Source organism: Chenopodium quinoa, unplaced genomic scaffold (assembly GCF_001683475.1).
Source record: "Chenopodium quinoa cultivar QQ74 unplaced genomic scaffold, ASM168347v1, whole genome shotgun sequence".
Classification (NCBI taxonomy): Eukaryota; Viridiplantae; Streptophyta; class Magnoliopsida; order Caryophyllales; family Amaranthaceae; genus Chenopodium; species Chenopodium quinoa.
In genome coordinates, this window is record NW_018742211.1 from 1195125 (window position 1) to 1213019 (window position 17895).

Below are 17895 nucleotides of genomic sequence, written 5' to 3' on the forward strand. Positions count from 1 at the left end.
AATTTAATCCTTTCGAGATTAATCATTCTTTATCGGTTGACTTCTATGATGAATTTAGTCACTGGATGTCTTGCTCTTGATGGAGTAGATGGGTTATCGTTTAGTAGCAAGCGGCCATTGGCCGTGTGTAGGTTCTTTAAACAAGTATTGTTTTAGCTGCTAAGGTTCGACTTAGCTTAGATCTTCAATTTTAACCGTTTTTAGTGCTTTTGAGCAACAATCGATTTTATCCGACCAAGAAATCGGTTACCAGTTATTATAGAACAGGCAGTAGCCAAAGTTATCCGGGTTTCAATTGATCACACAAGCGGCTGCGAGTTATCTTAATCCAGACAATCGGTAGGGCCATTTGTTTTTAAGTTTATAGAACAATGTGCCACCCTAATGGGAGATGCTCTCTGCGGCGAATTCACCCGGATGGGAGTCGCCGGTTGTCTACTCATGTTGGAGCAGGCGATGGTTTTAAGGTTATCTGGCCATTGGTCTCATTAATAGCTGCTAAGTATTAGACTTAGTTTATATCTACTCATGTTGGAGCAAACGTAAAAAATTTTAACAAGTCCATTGGTACATTGCACAAACGGTATTTTATACAGAAAGCAATTAATATGATTGAAAATAAAGAACAAATTTTCATTGATAAACCTTATTTAAAAAAATTTTGAAGTCTTAGATGTAGTTTTTTTTAAAAGTTGTTTACATTCCAAGTTCTGGCTAGCTGCCTGCCGTCTGGAGTTTCTAGGCAGTAGGTACCGCCTCTTACTTCTTCATAGATCAGGTAGGGGCCTTCCCAATTTGGAGTCAAGTTTTCTTTCTCATTGGCCCTACCAGTTGCCTCCATTTTCCGTAACACAAAGTCCCCCACTTTCAAGGGTCGTTTGTGTACTCTGTTGTTGTAGGCTCTTGTCATTCTCAGACGGTAAATCTAATGACGTAAGGCGGCATTGCCCCTGCACTCTGGGAGTGAGTCCAATGCTAACCACATGGCCTCCCAATTAGCCTCTTTGTCATAGAGCATAACTCAAAGAGTTGGCTCATAATGCTCAATAGGAAGGATAGCTTCTGCACCGTATGTCACAAGAAACGGGGTTTCACCGGTTGTCGCTTTTTCAGTTGTTCTAATGGCCCATAGGACATGAGGCAACTCATCTGCCCATAGACCGCCAGCCCTTTCAATTTTCTTCTTGATACAGTTTGAGATCAGCTTGTTGAAGGCTTTAACTTCGCCGTTTGCTTGGGGATGACCAACTGATGCAAAGCAATGTGAGATCCCTTGACCTTCCAACTAGCTCTTGAGGGTAGGCGTCTCAAATTGAGGGCCATTGTCAAAGACCATATACATAGCTACCCCAAACCGAGTGATAATATTCCTCCAAATGAAGGAGATGACATCCTTTGTCTTTATGCCTTTGACCGCCTCTACTTCTACCCATTTGGTGAAGTAATCAACGGAAACTAGAATATACCTCCGTCCACCTGTAGCAGGCTTATATGGAACTAGGATGTCCATGCTCCATTTGGCGAATGGCACTGGGCTATGAATTATCGTCAGATCATTAGCCAGATGGTGTATGAGTTGGCCAAATTTTTTACACTTGTCACACTTCTTCACCATTTCCATGGCATATTCCTCAAGAGTGGGCCAAAAGTAACCTTGCCGCCTGGCCCTTTTTGCTAGAGTCTTGCCGCCTATATGTAATGCACAAAAACCCGAGTGCAGATGCTCTAGAACCTCTTTCCCCCTTTCTAGGGTGACACATTTCAATAGCGCTGGAGATAACCCTTCTTGAAGAGTTCTCCCTTATGAATCTTAAATCTTGCGTTACGTTTGTTCATTGCAGCCGCTTCTAAGTATGCATCTGGAAGAGTGTCATCTGCTAGATAAGCCCGGATGCCATCCATCCAGGTGGAGCTTCGGTCTAAAATTCCAATGGGTTCTTGATCAATACTTTTTCCATAACTTCCTAAAAGACTGACCTAGGCGTATAACAGGAGGCGGATGATGCCAGCTTAGAGAGACCATCCGCCTGATTGTTTTTTGACCTGGACACTTGACTTAGATGAAATTCATCAAGTGTCCCGGCCTCTTCCTTGACCGCCTACAAGTATTTGATCATAGCCGGATGGGTGGCCTCATAGTCACCATGGTATTGGCTAACATCAGTTGTGAATCAGAGCAAGCGTCAAATGTTCTTGCCCCTGCCACCTTACACATCCGGATACCGGCTAGTAGGGCTTCATATTTCGCCTCATTATTTGAGGCTTGAAACTTGAACAGTAGTGCATATTAATACTTGTCCCCTTCAGGAGACTAGCATATAACCCCTGCACCACATCCATTAATAGTAGAGCTCCCGTCTACAAACACTTTCCAAACCTGGTCAAGATTCCTCGGCTCAGTCGGTCTTGTCATTTCGACAATGAAGTCGGCAAACGCCTAACCCTTCACTGCCTTCCTTGGTTCAAAAGTGATTTCAAGACTTTGCATTTCAATAGCCCATTTTGAGCATCCTAGCGGATGACTCCAAAGTTATCATTGGCCGCTTAAGGGGTTGATCTGTGTAGATTACAGCCGGATGTGCCAAGAAGTAAGGTTTCAACTTCTTGACTGCCATGTAGAGTGTAAGACCAAATTTTTCAACCATGGGGTACCGTAGTTCAACATTTCAAAGAACATGGCTAATGAAATAGACCGAGAGTTGTATGCCGTCTCTCTCATCCAGGAGAACTGCACTAAGAGCATGGTCTGAAACGGCCAAATACATGTAAAGCACCTCCTGTGGCAAAAGGCTGACAAGCCTTGGCAATGAGTGTAAGTGTTCTTTCAACTTCTGAAAGGCCGCCTCGGCATCCTCCCCCCCACTCATATCTAGTCTTCTTTTTGATAGCTTGGAAGAAATAGAGGCACTTGTCACCTAACTGGCTGAGGAATCTGGAAGGAACGGTGTCCTTCCAACAAGTGTATTATCCCAGTAGAGGGTTCAGAAATATTAGAAATCTAATTATTCAGTAAGGTCAAGTGATCGGAATGCCTATGTGGAGGCCGCTTCCGAACAGTAATATTAATGTACAATTAACATTACAGCTTAATCTTGAGTGAACCCTTCGGGACGAACCCAATCGAACAACCGATCTGAGACAACGAATCAATCCTTTTGAAGCCCCCTTACCCTAGCAACCATGTTCAGTCGTTTAAGTTTTACGAACTAAGACGTTGGATATATCGAGCTTAGAGCGTCACGATCGAGTCGCAAGTCGAGTCGAATTTAGAATTCGACGAGACGTGAAATCAATCAAGTAACAAGTTCGAGCCTAACCGTAGCCTCGCATTGGCCTAGCCATGTGAAGCTAGGCAAGGTCCAAAGCAATGCGTGCCTAAAAACCCCTAGCACACGCACGTCGCATGGCACAAGCATCGCAAGATGCGTGCATGCGTGTGGTGTGGCTGTGCATGCATGGCTAGGCGTGCTAGCGTAACAGCGCTAGCCATCGCATCGTGTTAGGAATAGGCTAGCGCAGCCCGCAAGCATCGCATATTGAAGAATTATAAAAATTGAAATAATGCAAGTAAACCTGGTGCATCCGGTAAACCGCGTGTATTAGGTTACTTAGCAAAATACATGCATATTGAAGAATTATAAAAATTGAAATAATGCAAGTTGTAAAGATTGGCAAAACCAACAGAGTCGAAAAATCATTTTATAAAAAATCGACCAAAAGGGTGGGAGAGAAACTGTTAACCGGATCTACATTCGGAGAAATAAGTGTTGTGGAAATACAAAGAAATACACGGCACACATGCCGAAAGTATAGGCAGCAACCATAAGCTGAAACTACTGAGTCGGCGCCGGAGGAGTATCCTTAGCAAGCGGAGTTGGGCAGATTTCACTTGGGCTTGGTGCTCTCCTTCCTTTTCCTCCTCTACGTCATCATCACCATCAGCAGCCTCCTCATCCTCCTCTGCAAGCTCCTTCTGGACCCACTCTTGGAAGGGCTCATGCTCCGGCTGACCCTCATCCTTAGCAAGGATGGCAAGATCTGCGTATCTGTAGACCAGCTCCCAAACGTTATAATCCGCCTCAGGATACACAAGCGACCAGGCCATTATCATCTTGCTCATTCTCCTCAATGAGCCGGCTTTGCTTAGACTCCATTGTGGCCTTGAAGTTTTCCCTGATGGCTGTCATTTCCTTCTACAGACGGTTGACATCTACTTTTAGAATGGAGTTCTCCTTCCTGGTCTCCTCCAAGAACTTGAGACCCGCCTGAGCATTTTTTAGCTCCAGCTTAGCATTGTCGCGCTCCGCCTCTAGATTTGAGGCCTTCAGATTAGCCTCATTGAGGGCAACTTAGAGCTTTTTTATGGAGTCCGCCTGCGGTACTGAGCTTTAGTTTCAAGATCGTGAATTAGCATTTGATACTGAGCAATGTCAGTGGTATCAGACGCATCTCTCTTGGTCCGCCTTACCTCTTCCTGCTTCCGGGCATACGGCCTTTTTAGCCCCTCTATTCGCAACATCGTCTGTATAAATGCAAACGGTGTTAAAAAAAGCAGCCGACAATACACTTGAAAGAAAGAAAATAAAACTATTGTACCTCAGATAGCATAGCAAGGATGCGATCAACATTGAATGTATGAATCCCGGGGATGGCCTCCTTATCCTCCTTTGGGACAGCCTTCAGCATGGCCTTGGAGTACTGTTGTACATCCGGCCACTGAGGGGATTAATCTGCACCAGAAGTTAGATATGGTGAGAAAGCTACATATGCGCCACCAACAAATCGTCGACTGCCCGAAGATCCTTCTGATTGAAGTTGGGAATGTGACTTGACCCGCATGGGCCAACCCAACTCAAAGGGAGAGTTGAAGGGGTCAACATTACCTTGGGGATAAGGCTGAGGGTTTGAATCCCCTACAGTCACTGCAGAACCACTTGCAGCTTTGGGTGGCTGGCCACCCTTCGGTACCTCAGAGGCACCCAGCTGGAAAGAAAGGTCAATTCCCAGACTGACATTTCTGATACTTTTTCCCCCAACGGTCAGACGGCTTTTGACAAGCGGAAGCCTGGAAGCCGTTTGAGCAGAAGATTTTCTAGATTTGTTGGAACTGGTGACCTCGTCACCCGGCCTTTGTCTGATCAACTTGGAAAGGGATCTAGGAGCTCCCTTTCTTCCATCCTGAAAAACGAACTAAATGTCAAACACACAGTCAAAACCAGGCATTAATTACACAGCCGACTCATAACCACCTATATACATTGATAAGGCAAATGGGGAAGAAGCTGGGGTAGGCGGTTTATACCTGGCCTTTAGCCGCCAGTACGGCTTTCTTCTTTTCCGCATTTTCCATGCGGATGTTTGCTGTAGAACAAGCAAATGTTTTGTTTTCTAAGAGCATCCTTCTGGCATTTTCTGCAAAAAAGAACCACCTATTAAACCATCAAGCAGGCAAAAATAAATCACAAGTTATAAGCACTAAAGACGGCATAAAATTGCCGGATGCATGCTATACATACGTCTGTCAAACATGCTGCTTAAAGCACAGGCGGACAAGAACCCCTTGTCCTTCAAAAACTCGTGTTTGGGTACCCAATTTTTGGGTACACTTATCAACTCCCCGGATGAGAGAGTGGTGGTTGCGAGTTCAAAAAACCCAGCTTCTATTATTTTTTCATAGTCCTCATCCGGGACTTTTGGAAGTTTACACTTCTGCCCCAACAGATCCGGCTTCTTATTATAACAGTGTTATTCAAAGTTCTCTTGCCATTTGGACGACAGAAACCAGATAGAACTGGTTCTTCCAGTCAAACCACTTAGACGGTTTGTCTAAGGTCATCAAATACTTGGGGTAGGTGCTTAATGTGTTCCACGCCCTCCAGGTGCCTGGGCTACGGCTCAGATAATGCATATGGGCAAAGGCCTCCCAGCCGGGATGGAGACCTTGTATCTCGCAGGCGGCGATGTAGCCCAGAATGTTAACCCAAGAATTTGGGTTAACTGCCACACGCCAAGGCTCCTCGCAGGATAGCCTTGATTGCGTCATGGAGGGGGAAGCGGAGACCGGCTAGGAAGGCCGCCTCATAGCAGCAAAAATAAAGGTTGGCATTTGGCTGGTCATCTTCCCAGGCAATGGTCCCTAATTCAGGCGGAACCCAGATGGTATATCCTTCGCCAAGAGGACGCTTGGATTTGAAGGCGTCTAGGTGCTTCTCTATGTTCGCCCTGTCTCTGGCAGAGACATGGATCCGAAAGGGATCCCCCTCACTATTCCGTTTTAATCTTTCCTTCTCCTCACTATCCTCAACCGATGATAGTGAGCTGCTGCTCTCTTCAGACCTAAACCTAGAGGCGGTCTCACCCCCGTCTCTTTCAAGAAGAGCTTCATCCGCCTCCTCGGAGCCAGGCATAGAGGCGGCTTCTTCACCATCTCCGCCCTCTAACCCAAGGATCTCGTCACTGGGAGTCCTGGGTGCACCTGAAGGAGATCCTCTTGTCTCCTCAGGTTGTTCTATCTCGGGCGGTGCACTGTCTGCGCTCTCTTCCCTATACTTCAGATCTACAGTCGTCCATCTAGTCCGAGCCATTGTGTCCTACACTGACACAGAGACAGTCGGATTGGGAGATGAACAAGAGTGATCCAAGCACCTAGAGACGGCACCCCCAGTCCTAGACTCAGCCGTACCAGGGGACCGCCTGCCTGCTAAACTAGGTTGTGTCGTGTGTGCTGTTGGTGAGTTCATTTATGGAACAAAATGTACGCAAACGGAAAAATATGAAAGAGCTGAGAAGGGGAGAGACGTTACCTCTAAGAAGAGCTGACATACAGTCAAGCCTTGACCAGCTGTAGCTAGCAGGAAGAAATCAAGAAATTGCTTGCACGACGCACAGGCGGTTAACCGGATGTACCCCCTTGAAAAAGAGAATTGCTTGAAGAGTATCCAGGTGGTTCTCAGAAGTTCTCCTGTCTGCTAAAAGCACAGACGTTATACAGTCTGTAACCCCTTGGAAAGTGAGAATTGTTTGAAAGATACTCAGACGGTTCAGATGGTCCCCCATTTGTGAAATGAACAGACGGTGGATGGTTGTATCTAAAGGAAAAAGAAGGCAATTGCTTGATGAATATACAGGCGGTTTTCAGAGTTTATCTCTCTAAAAAACGGGACTCTCTCTCTAATTTCTTGGAGATGTCCAAAAATGGGAAGGGTAAAAGATTATTTAAGGAAGGGTAATTCAAGGGGCATCCCTCTAATTTGCCTGGAAGACAAACGGTTAAAACTATTCAACAATGACCAAGTGACAAGTGTCATAGATGCCACGTGGCACGCCACGTCACACCTGTAAGGGGCAAATGTTTTTGGTAAAAATACCCTCCAGGGCCACGTGGACCAATCACATGGTGACACGTGTCACCTTACGAGAGGTTCAAAAGAACCAATCCTCTCTTAACACGTGGCACACCCTGTCATCGGGAAAAAGGCGGCCTTCCTAGTCCAATTCCCGAGAAAGCCCACCATTCCTAGGTTTCCGTAACCTAGGATGGCGGCACGCATCATGAGACCCTATAAATAGGGAGATGTTCCCCCATGGGAAAACATTCAGAAATATTAACAAAAGTAGAGCAATCATTAATTGCAGATATTTACTCCTGATCTCGGAATCCGAGAAGATACTTTACTTTCTGCACTTTTTACATCATCCGTAAACGTTTTAACTTGATCGTCAGAGGCGGAACTCCACCCAACCGGAGTCTCTGTTGTTTTGCAGGTACAGGTGCTCGGAATCCAACCTTGGTGTTGTAACTCTCCCGAGGGACACTGAAAACCCCGAAACAGGTGGAGTTTTTTTTAAAAAAAAAAATAATAATAATAATAATAATCTTTAAAAATTAAAAAAAAAAAAATTAAATGGTTAAAACACTAAGATAATAACACGTGTCCCACATAACCTATTAATTAGGTTATTAACAGGTCATAACTTGTTTAAAGAGAATACTCCCCAAAGTTTGTATTATTTATAAATAATCAAAATATTGACTTGTTTTTGGCGGACCGCTCAAAATTTGTATTATTTTTGACAATTTTTCCTATTTTATTTTGAAGAAATTTTTTAAACAAAATTATAATTGTTAATTAAAGTTGTTATTAAGAGTTAATTACATTGTTAAACAAATTTATTAAAAAGAAAAAAAAAATTAACCGGTCATTTAGGTTGCAGGTAAAATTACTTGTTTAAACTTTAAAGTAGACACCCCCAAAGTTTTTATTATTTAGAAATAATTAAAAGTTTGACTTGTTTTTAGCGGATCGCTCAAAGTTTATAGTATTTTTGACAATTTTTCCTAATTATTACTCATTCTAATAAGTTTACAACAAAAAAAAAAAAAAAAAAAAAAAAAAAAAAAAACCAATCTAATTATAAAATCGATGAGAGAGGGTTATTAATACCTACACCCCTCCTACGTGTATACTATACAAAAGTCTTTAACAATAAAAGTCAGTTCCCATATTTTCTCTCTCCTCTTAAAAATGAGATTCCTTTGTAATTTTACCAACATTTAAAATTTCTCTCTCCTAATAATTTTACCACTTTCTCTTTCCATTTTCTCTCTCCTAAACTACCAAAGTATTTTCAAATTTTTCTTGAAAAATAAATCAAAATGCTCTTAGATATCTACTAAAACATTAAATGTAAGAGACGAAATCAAGAAATCGAAGGAAATTTCTACAAAAGAACGACCAATAATCAAATTGTAAGTTGATAATTTGTTTATTTTTCGAAAAAAAGGTCAAAACCTAACTTTTTATTAACCTTATTTTTCAATAATATGAAATTTTAGTAGTAGCAGTTCATGATTTTTATCACAATAATGAATTCTTATGATTATTGTAGAATGATGTTTGGTATACCTTATTTTAAGTTGATTTAACTTCTAGAGTGTGTTATTAGCATATAAATTGAAATTTCTGGACAAAATAATTAAAAACAGAGTTCAATTACCCTAATATAATGGACAATTTGATCTATTTCTTAGGATTATAGAAATGTAAATTTAGTTCGTAGCGGAATTTTTTTTATATGAATGTTCATTTTCATTTTGGTAATTTTTAATTTATATATTAGTATATGGTCATTCACATGTTAATAAATAATCATTAGAATTCTTCATAAATCTAATAAGAAATTTCAATTAGACTTTGTAATTTCTCATAGTTTTTAATGGAAGTGATTTTTATAATAATAATTAAATTACGTTGTAAGAATTTTCCATAATTATAACATAATTTAATCAAAATTATTATTCGCTGAATTTTGACTAGTACATTTAATATATCGTATATGTTCATTTTAGATGGTCTTTATGTTCATTTGTAGGACTAATATTCAAATTATAATTGTTAAAAAAAATTCAAATTATAGTGACTAAAATTAAAGACAAATTATCAATTAGATTTTTGAAATTGAACCATCAATTATCATTTCATATTACTTATTTTGTCACTAAAACTGTTATTTGACAAATTTTGGCTAGTAAATTTTAATCTGTCGTAAAAGTTTGTTTTAGGTGGAAAAAAAATATCATTTTAATTTATGTTGATTTATGATCATTTATTTTCATATTAATATATGTTCATTTAAATTTGATACATGTTCATTCTCTTTGCATTTCATGTCCATTCTCATATTGAAAGATGTTCATTTGCATTCTATAAAATATTTATGTTTATATCTAAACATTATTCATTTAGTTTTATACTTGTGCATTCTTATTTTGAAAGAAATTTGTTTCAATTTTTAATACTTGTTTGTTATTATATTAAAAATTGCTCAATAAAATTTTATATTTATTCATTCTCGTGTTGAAGATTTTCATTTGACTTTTGGTATATGTTCTTTTTAATGTCAAAAGATGTTCATATATATTTTAATACTTGTTCATTATTATATTAAACTATGTTTATTTTCTGCCAATGTGTTTAAATTTGTTTTTATAAATGTTTTTTAATTATCCTGTTTTGTTTATAGTGTATTTTGATTGTTACTAACATTTTTCTTTAAAATATTTTGATCTCTTATTATACAGGACAATGAAAAAAAAGAAAAAAAAAAAAAAGGTTGAAAACGATTATGTATATATATTGAGAATAAAATATGTATAAAGGAAAACGCACAAACATCATAAGAATAGAAGGGGTATAACCGTATGACAAGGACGATGATTCTATATACTTTATATTCATACCAAATGTATTAAATTAAAAGACAATAATCATTGTGTAAGGCACATATATATGATTTGTATATTTTTGAACTAAGTTTTGCATTTTGTTATATTGTTTTTAATAAATTAAGCATGTGTCTACATTTGAAAAGTTAAAAGAGTTACCTTGTGTGCTTAAGAAACAATGAGTATGTAATAATTTGAAATGATATTATAATTGTAACTGAATTAATTTTATTCTACATTGAAAGATATTTATTCAAACTAAGCCTATTAATTTAACTAAATAATAAGACAAATTAATAAGAAAATTGTCTAAAAGTAAATGGAAAAAAAAAATACTAATTTGAACATAACACATCGTATTAACAGGACTGAACATTTAATGATACAAATTTGAACACTTATATATATATAAATGAACATTTTATATGTGGTTCAAAACCCGAAATATTATAAGATGACGTATTTTGATGGAAGGGGGTGTAGGTAAAAATTTGTAGGTGAAGGATGGGTAATATTTACCTCGACAATCATTACTTTAGTTTATTAGCGCCCAATCCAAGTATACGATTTTAGCCCATAAAATTTACCCCTTGTTTTATTCCGCCCCAATACACTTCAATCCATTACTATTGTACAATACCCCTTTAATTATATAGGATTCTCCTCTTTAAACTATCAATAAAAGCTCTCTTTCTATCATGTTTAGTGTTCACCAACACTCATTTTCACTTGTTTATAGAAGTTTTATATCATGTTTAGTGTTCAACACTCATTTTCACTTGTTTATTATAGACTTGTTAACCTTTAAAACTTCGAAAGTTGACCTTTTGTAGCAGGAAAAGCAACCAGAGAAACAAACAGAATGACAGGAAAACCAGCATTTCTAAAGTATTAACCATGTCTGGATTTAGAATAGCTGTTCGTAGCACCAAATCCAACATCAGGATGTATCTTACAAGCAAAAGGTGTAAACGAGATTGAATTATGAGTAACAACTCCTCTTAAATAGTTCATTAATAAGATGAAAGGAAAAAAATGACAAACAGAATCTAGTTATAGAGGTCATCTTCATCAGCCCCACCAGCAGAGGCAGCAAAAGCATCTTTACCTGTAGTCCCTGAAGTGGTGTTAGCAAACCGGAACTCAGTGCCAAATCCTCTTGATTGCTGCAAGGTCTGCGCAAAAGCTTGATACTTGCGGATATCAGCATCACTAACACTTCTGCGGGCAAATTTCATTGATTCCTCAAAATGGGCAGCCTTGATTTCAGCAATCTCTTCCTCATCCTCCTCCATGGCCTCAGGGTTCTCGCTTCTCCTTTTCTCTTTTTCAATGTCCTGCAAATCAATTAAGATAATTAGGTTGACATTTTTTAGAGATACTTGGGTTTCTCTTTTTCAATGTCCTGCAAATCAATTAAGATAATTAGGTTGACATTTTTTAGAGATACTTGGGTTAACCATTTTCATTAAAAAAAAAATACATAAGGATACCATGAAGGCACTTATCAAAAGAGCAGAAAGCTGTGTAATTTTCAATTGGGAAAAAAAAAACATAAGGAGCAGAAATATTAACTCCCTAATCCAAAACAGAAGGAAAAAAAAAAAAAAAAAAACCATGTTAAATTCACCCAACCAAAGCATATATACTTGCCTTCTCAATATTTTCTCTGATTGCATATTTGCAAGCCCGCTGGCATATTTCAGTAATATCTGCCCCACTGAAGCCCTGAGTGTACTTGGCAAGTGCTCTAATATCAACATCTTTAGCAATAGGTGACTTCCTCAAGGCAGCCTTAAAGATGGAATAACGGGACTCCTCATCTGGAAGAGGAATATAAATGAGTTGATCAAGACGACCTGGTCTCAGAAGAGCTGGGTCAATAATATCAGGTCTATTAGTGGCTCCAATGATGAAAACAGTCTTTTTGGCAGACATTCCATCCATTTCGGTCAAAAGTTGGTTCAAGACCCTGTCTGCAGCACCACCTGCATCTCCTTGACTGCTTCCCCTCTGCACAAGACACACCCCAGTTGGTATTAGTGAGCTTCAGAATGAGATGAAAGTAAAAGTAAACTTAATATTGACAGGTTGCAAACATTAATATCTTTTGAAAAATGTGAGAAATCAAAATAGAGCAAGGTTAGCTCAACCAGAAAGTTAAAGCGATGGAATAATTAAGATTTAGATTGCTACATTATACAGACAACATGCATATCGCAACCCCCCCCCCCCTTCTCCCACACTCCAACGACTCACAATAGCACAAATGGAAATGTGGACACAGCAATGCATAATATGAAGCAATACATACTTATGAGACATTATCAACCCGTTAAGTAACCGGTAATAAATTGCGGTAATGGAATGAATTTTAAGTGTACATTAAAATAAATAATAAAATATATATATATATATATATTTAAATATATAATATCCACAAGAACACAATTTCATTCCCCCAAACTTGTGTTTTCTTCATGTTTTTCCATTACCACTTGGATGGTAATATTAGGTGGAAACGGAAATTTATGAAAAAAAAAATAGACAAATTGGGGTCATCTTCAGTGATATTGGGAATGAACACTTGATTTAAATTACATACAAATGCATTCCCATTACCCTTGTTTATAACTGGTTGCCAAATGGCCATGACTATAGAAAGAGAGCTTTTTTTTAAGCTGTTATATCAGTATGCCTTCATTTTTTTTTTCCATCCTACAGGATTCTCTACTTTCTTAATATAAATTATATTGATATTCATACCTCAGCTCTAAAATCAAATGGTAATACAGATTTAGGAGGAGAATATGAATTAAAATGTAGGTCTTATACGTGAACACCACACATCAGGTATTTTATTACCAAACTAGACCTAAAAGTAGACACATGATTTCGTCAATGAATAGCTTAGAAACACTAAGGTAAGTTCAGCCAAATAGGTAAGCGTACATACCTGGGTTGCAATTGAATCAAGCTCATCAAAGAATAAAACACATGGAGCTGACCCGCGAGCCTTGTCAAAAATCTCTCGAACATTAGCCTCACTCTCTCCAAACCACATTGTCAACAATTCAGGTCCTTTCACACTGATGAAATTAGCCTGACACTCATTAGCAATAGCCTTTGCCAGTAAAGTCTTTCCACATCCAGGAGGCCCATAGAAAAGAACTCCCTTGGAAGGGGACATCCCAAATTTTTCAAATTTCTCAGGATGTTCGACAGGATATTGAACAGTCTGCAATAGGAAAATGGGAAGGGTTCAGTTAACAACACAGAATAAAAATAAAAAAATAAAAAAAAAAAAAAAAAAAAAAAAAAAAAAAACAACGTAGTTAAAGGCAAATTAAAGAACCTCTTGGAGCTCCCTTTTGACATTTGTAAGGCCACCAATGTCTTCCCAAGAGACATTTGGAACTTCCACAACCTAACATACCAAAGCCAGTCATAATCAGTAACAACATTACAACAATGAACACAATTAGAAACTAATGCTAGTTTAAAATCATAGCAACCAACCGTTTCACGCAAAGCAGATGGATTGCTCTGCCCAAGGGCTGTCTGGAAATGTTCATTTGAAACAGCCATAGAATTAAGGATCTCAGCATCAATAGTCTCATCTTCTAGATCAATAACGTCCATTTTCTCTCTAATACATTGAAGTGCAGCTTCAGTACATAAGGCAGCTAGGTCAGCACCAACATAGCCATGTGTCTCCTTGCAAATTCTTTCCAAATCAACCTGTTCAATGAAGAGGTATTCAATCAAATAAAGTATTAAACCACAAAATATCTTAAGATCAATTTCCAAGGAATAAATGAGATGTCCATACATCATCAGAAAGCTTCATGTTTTTAGTGTGAATGCGGAGTATCTCGAGTCTCCCAATTTCATCAGGAACCCCAATATCTATTTCTCTGTCAAATCGACCAAATCTTCTCAGTGCAGGGTCAATGCTGTTTGGACGATTGGTAGCACCCATAACAATAACATGTGCACGTGATTTAAGCCCATCCATTAGAGTCAAGAGCTGGGAAACAATACGCCTCTCAACCTCTCCATTGGTTTTCTCTCTCTTAGGAGCAATTGAATCAATTTCATCAATAAAAATGATGGACGGAGCATTCTTCTCAGCTTCCTCAAAAGCTTTCCTGAGATTGCTTTCACTTTCCCCAGCCAATTTTGACATAATCTCTGGCCCATTAATGCAAAAGAAAAATGCACCAGTTTCATTTGCCACAGCTCGGGCTATCAAAGTCTTTCCTGATCCAGGAGGTCCATAGAGCAAAATTCCCTTTGGTGGCTTGACACCAATAGATTTGAACAGCTGTGGGTGTCTCAAGGGCAGTTCTACCAGCTCCCTAATCTGGGCCATCTGCTTCCTAACACCACCCACATCATCATAGCCAACCTCATCTAATCTATTCTCATCTTCTCGTTTTATAGGCTCACCCTCACAAAAGATTTCAGTATCTGGAGAAACCACACAGTACTCAGGAGGATCGGTCTCTATAACCTTAAATTCAACACTTCTCATTCCACCTCTTACAAGGAAAAAGTCTCCTTTCCTCACTGGCCGGTAGGCTTCAAGAAAATAAGCTGAAAGTTTTAAACAAATAAGTTAAGGAATTGAACTTATTGGAGAAGATATTATAGATAAATAATATACAAGGCTAAAATATCAAAGGTTACTTTAAAAGACTTTCAATATGCCATTCGTGATAAGCCCAGCCATAACATACGTCTATAAGACAACACAACACCCATCAAAGACCGTCATGTTACTATCATCAATACAATATACCATAAAACTTGTACAGTTAATTGATGATAAAATTTTGTTCTTCCAGTTCTTCACTAGATGCTTTGAGCTAGTCAGGAAGTTGATGTTTCAGAGTGCATTTACTTGAAAACATAGACTATGGCCCTCTCTGTCTTTGCACTCAAATCCAAATTTACTCAAATCTCTCAAACAAGATGAGCAAGTAAAAAACAGAGGTTTGGAAATAATATTCATATGGTTAGAACTAGTATCACTATAGGAGAAATATCGCAAATAAATTGACCCAAAATATAAGGTGAAAAAAGGAAGAAAAAACAAGAGAGAAAGAAGAGAGTTCCATAAAACTTTAAGCTGATATTCCAATACAGTTTAAAAATAGCTAAAATCAAGCACGCATTGCATGCATAAAGTCTCCTTATAAATAAAACTGTAGTAAATCCTGTCTAGCTACTCTCTACATTTGTCCAGGTAAAAACTTGCAACCAAATGATAATACCATCACACTAATGATCGATAGTTTCAAATGAAGAGCACAAGTAATAAAACCAATCAAAAAAGCACTCATAATAATTATATAGAATATAATAGCATAAAACTCTGGGCAGCATTTTATGACAATGCTATACACAGCTCAACTTCAGTAAATGAATCATTCAATGAAAAGAAAAGTAGCAACTCACGTTTTAGGAATGCATCAAAAAGATTTCCAGTGACACCCTCAATGGTATCATCGATAGGAAGAATATGGACACGTTTTCCATACTTCACGTCAGGACATTGGTGCACAGAAACCACATCACCAAGTCGAACCCTTAAATTAGATCTCACGACCTTGTTCATCCTAATCTTTGGTTCTTCACATGTCTCATCAGCAAGGGCAATGCAGATTGTGTCTTTCCTTTTCTTTCCCTAGAAAATGTTCCACAAAAGAACACAAAAGTCAGACCTTAAAGTTTTATCTCTCTAAAACAACAGCAACTGCAGTAATAAATCACATTGCAATTCTTAAAGAACTTAGGCTCTCTGATCATAAACATAGATACTTATGTAGCACAAAGGATGAGATATCAAAAACAGGAGAAAGACCTGCGGAAATTGAACACATAGGTACTATATAAGGAACAAAAAAAGTGATAAACTCCGTATTTTTCTTAGGTGCATTGGAGGGGATGTCAGTATGGTGGTGAACTAGTGGCTTCTTAAGACGGCAGGAGGATTGTAAGGAGAGAAATAAAAGTTCTCAAAAAAAGAAAAAAAGCCCACCTTTCGTTATTGGACCTAAGTCTAATTGAACCAGTTTGAGAAGACATGGAAAGTGTAAAGGTGGTATCATCATTGAAAACTTTCCTTGTATATTCACAAATTTTGGACAATTTAAATTTTATTTGAGCCTAGCATAGCATTTATCTAGATTTTGTATCAATTTGCAATACTTCTCAATTAAAAAAAAATTAAATTAAATTAAATTAAATTAAACATCTATTGCAAAAACAAATTCATTGCATCAGTGGCACAGAGGCTACAAGGGGTTACTCTGACTTAGGGCAAGCCAATCAATCAAGTCTTTGTTAACCCCAAAAACTCAATATGCAAAATTTACACACTACAGATGAAACCCAGTACACATCACCTTTTCGACGATTAGTCTATTAGTAACCAAACCATTAAATAAATTGCAAAAAAAAAATAAAAATAAAAATAGAATAAAATTTTCTTAAAAAAATATCCCAGATTTAACACCATCCTCTATCAAATTATATCAGATTTATCACCAATAACAACGGCATAATCATACATAGAGATTCCAATTACTAGCCAAACCAACTTCAAAAGCCGCAAACACAATTCTAAGAACCCTAAATTGAAAACCCTAATAAATTAGGAACCCTAATTACCCTAAAAACAACATGATTCATAACAGTAGAAAGATTATACCTTGAGTATAACAGTATCACCGCGAAAGAGCTGAAGCTTTTCCATAGTATCAGGATGCATGGCAACAACAGAATTATCATCATTGACGGCTTCATCAACAACCAATCGATTCGGCGATTTCTTGCGCTCCAGAATCGCAGTACTGTAGTCTTTTTTTACGCCCTTACTGTCCAATTCAAACAAGAAAAAAAAAACACAATTTTGAGTAAATTCAATCGGAATCTAAAATTTGCATGAATTTCCAAAATTGGTGAAATCAATTGCTTCAAAAAAGAGTAAAACTGAGAAGTAATCGAGATCGACGAAGAAGTAAACTTACTCGGAGGATTCAGCATGATCCGCCATAGCTTGATTGTTGAGTTAAAGCAGAGGAGTTTGGAAGAGGTAGACGAGAAAGAGGAGAGAGGAGAGAGAATTGAAGAGTTGTGAGAAAATTGGAAGAATTGAGGTCAGATCTATATTTAAACTAAAGTCAAGCACTTTGATTGGGCCTTATAAAGCCTCGATTTTGAGGAAGTATAGCCTAATACGGAGTACCTGGTATGGGCGACCTTTACCCACTACCATAAGTATTTCAAACTCCGTACGTATCATAACAATCGTAATTATTTCATCCATTTATAATAATTGCAAAACTTCTTCATTTGGCATGGGCGATCCGTGCCTGAATCTATTCATGTATATATTGTTTTGTAATTATCTTTGATATTTATCTCTTGTTTTATGGTAATTATCTTGTGTATAGTTTCCTAGTTTAACGTAGAACACTTTTGTATATATTGTTTAACGGTTAATGAGAAAGTATGGCAAATATTCTCACATTCTCTCATGATATCACGAGTCTAGGTTACGATCCTAATTTAATTCTCTTTTCCGCTCTTTTCTAAAACCTTTTCGATGGTAGATATGGGTGAGGCAAAGTATGTTATTGGCATCAATCTCGAGGATTGCT

The 17895-nt window shown here is 37.9% G+C and overlaps 2 protein-coding genes across 2 annotated transcripts; both read right to left on the reverse strand.

Annotated features, from left to right (window-relative positions):
• Window positions 1-4725: 4725 nt before the first annotated feature.
• Window positions 4726-5526, reverse strand: LOC110733769. The gene is made up of 2 exons (XM_021913832.1): window positions 5303-5526; window positions 4726-5178 (listed from the first exon to the last, which is right to left on the reverse strand). The coding sequence occupies exons 1-2, from the start codon at window positions 5396-5398 to the stop codon at window positions 4726-4728; spliced, it is 549 nt and encodes a 182-aa protein (XP_021769524.1). The 5' UTR covers window positions 5399-5526.
• A 5562-nt stretch (window positions 5527-11088) lies between these two features.
• On the reverse strand, window positions 11089-17416 carry LOC110733973 (cell division cycle protein 48 homolog). The gene is made up of 9 exons (XM_021914043.1): window positions 17263-17416; window positions 16944-17109; window positions 15689-15917; window positions 14058-14824; window positions 13745-13966; window positions 13581-13652; window positions 13182-13463; window positions 11879-12238; window positions 11089-11562 (listed from the first exon to the last, which is right to left on the reverse strand). Exons 1-9 carry the CDS (start codon window positions 17286-17288, stop codon window positions 11275-11277), a joined length of 2412 nt encoding a protein of 803 aa, XP_021769735.1. The 5' UTR covers window positions 17289-17416; the 3' UTR covers window positions 11089-11274.
• Window positions 17417-17895: the final 479 nt, after the last annotated feature.

Excerpts from the sequence above, each read along its gene's own strand:
- LOC110733769 (XM_021913832.1), bottom strand. The coding sequence starts at position 5,398 with ATGCTCTTAGAAAACAAAACATTTGCTTGTTCTACAGCAAACATCCGC. Across the intron at positions 5,179-5,302 it reads TACTGGCGGCTAAAGGCCAG|GATGGAAGAAAGGGAGCTCC; the intron begins GTATAAACCGCC and ends TTCGTTTTTCAG.
- LOC110733973 (XM_021914043.1), bottom strand. The coding sequence starts at position 17,288 with ATGGCGGATCATGCTGAATCCTCCGA. Across the intron at positions 14,825-15,688 it reads TTTTGATGCATTCCTAAAAC|CTTATTTTCTTGAAGCCTAC; the intron begins GTGAGTTGCTAC and ends TAAAACTTTCAG. Across the intron at positions 13,653-13,744 it reads CATCTGCTTTGCGTGAAACG|GTTGTGGAAGTTCCAAATGT; the intron begins GTTGGTTGCTAT and ends TTGGTATGTTAG.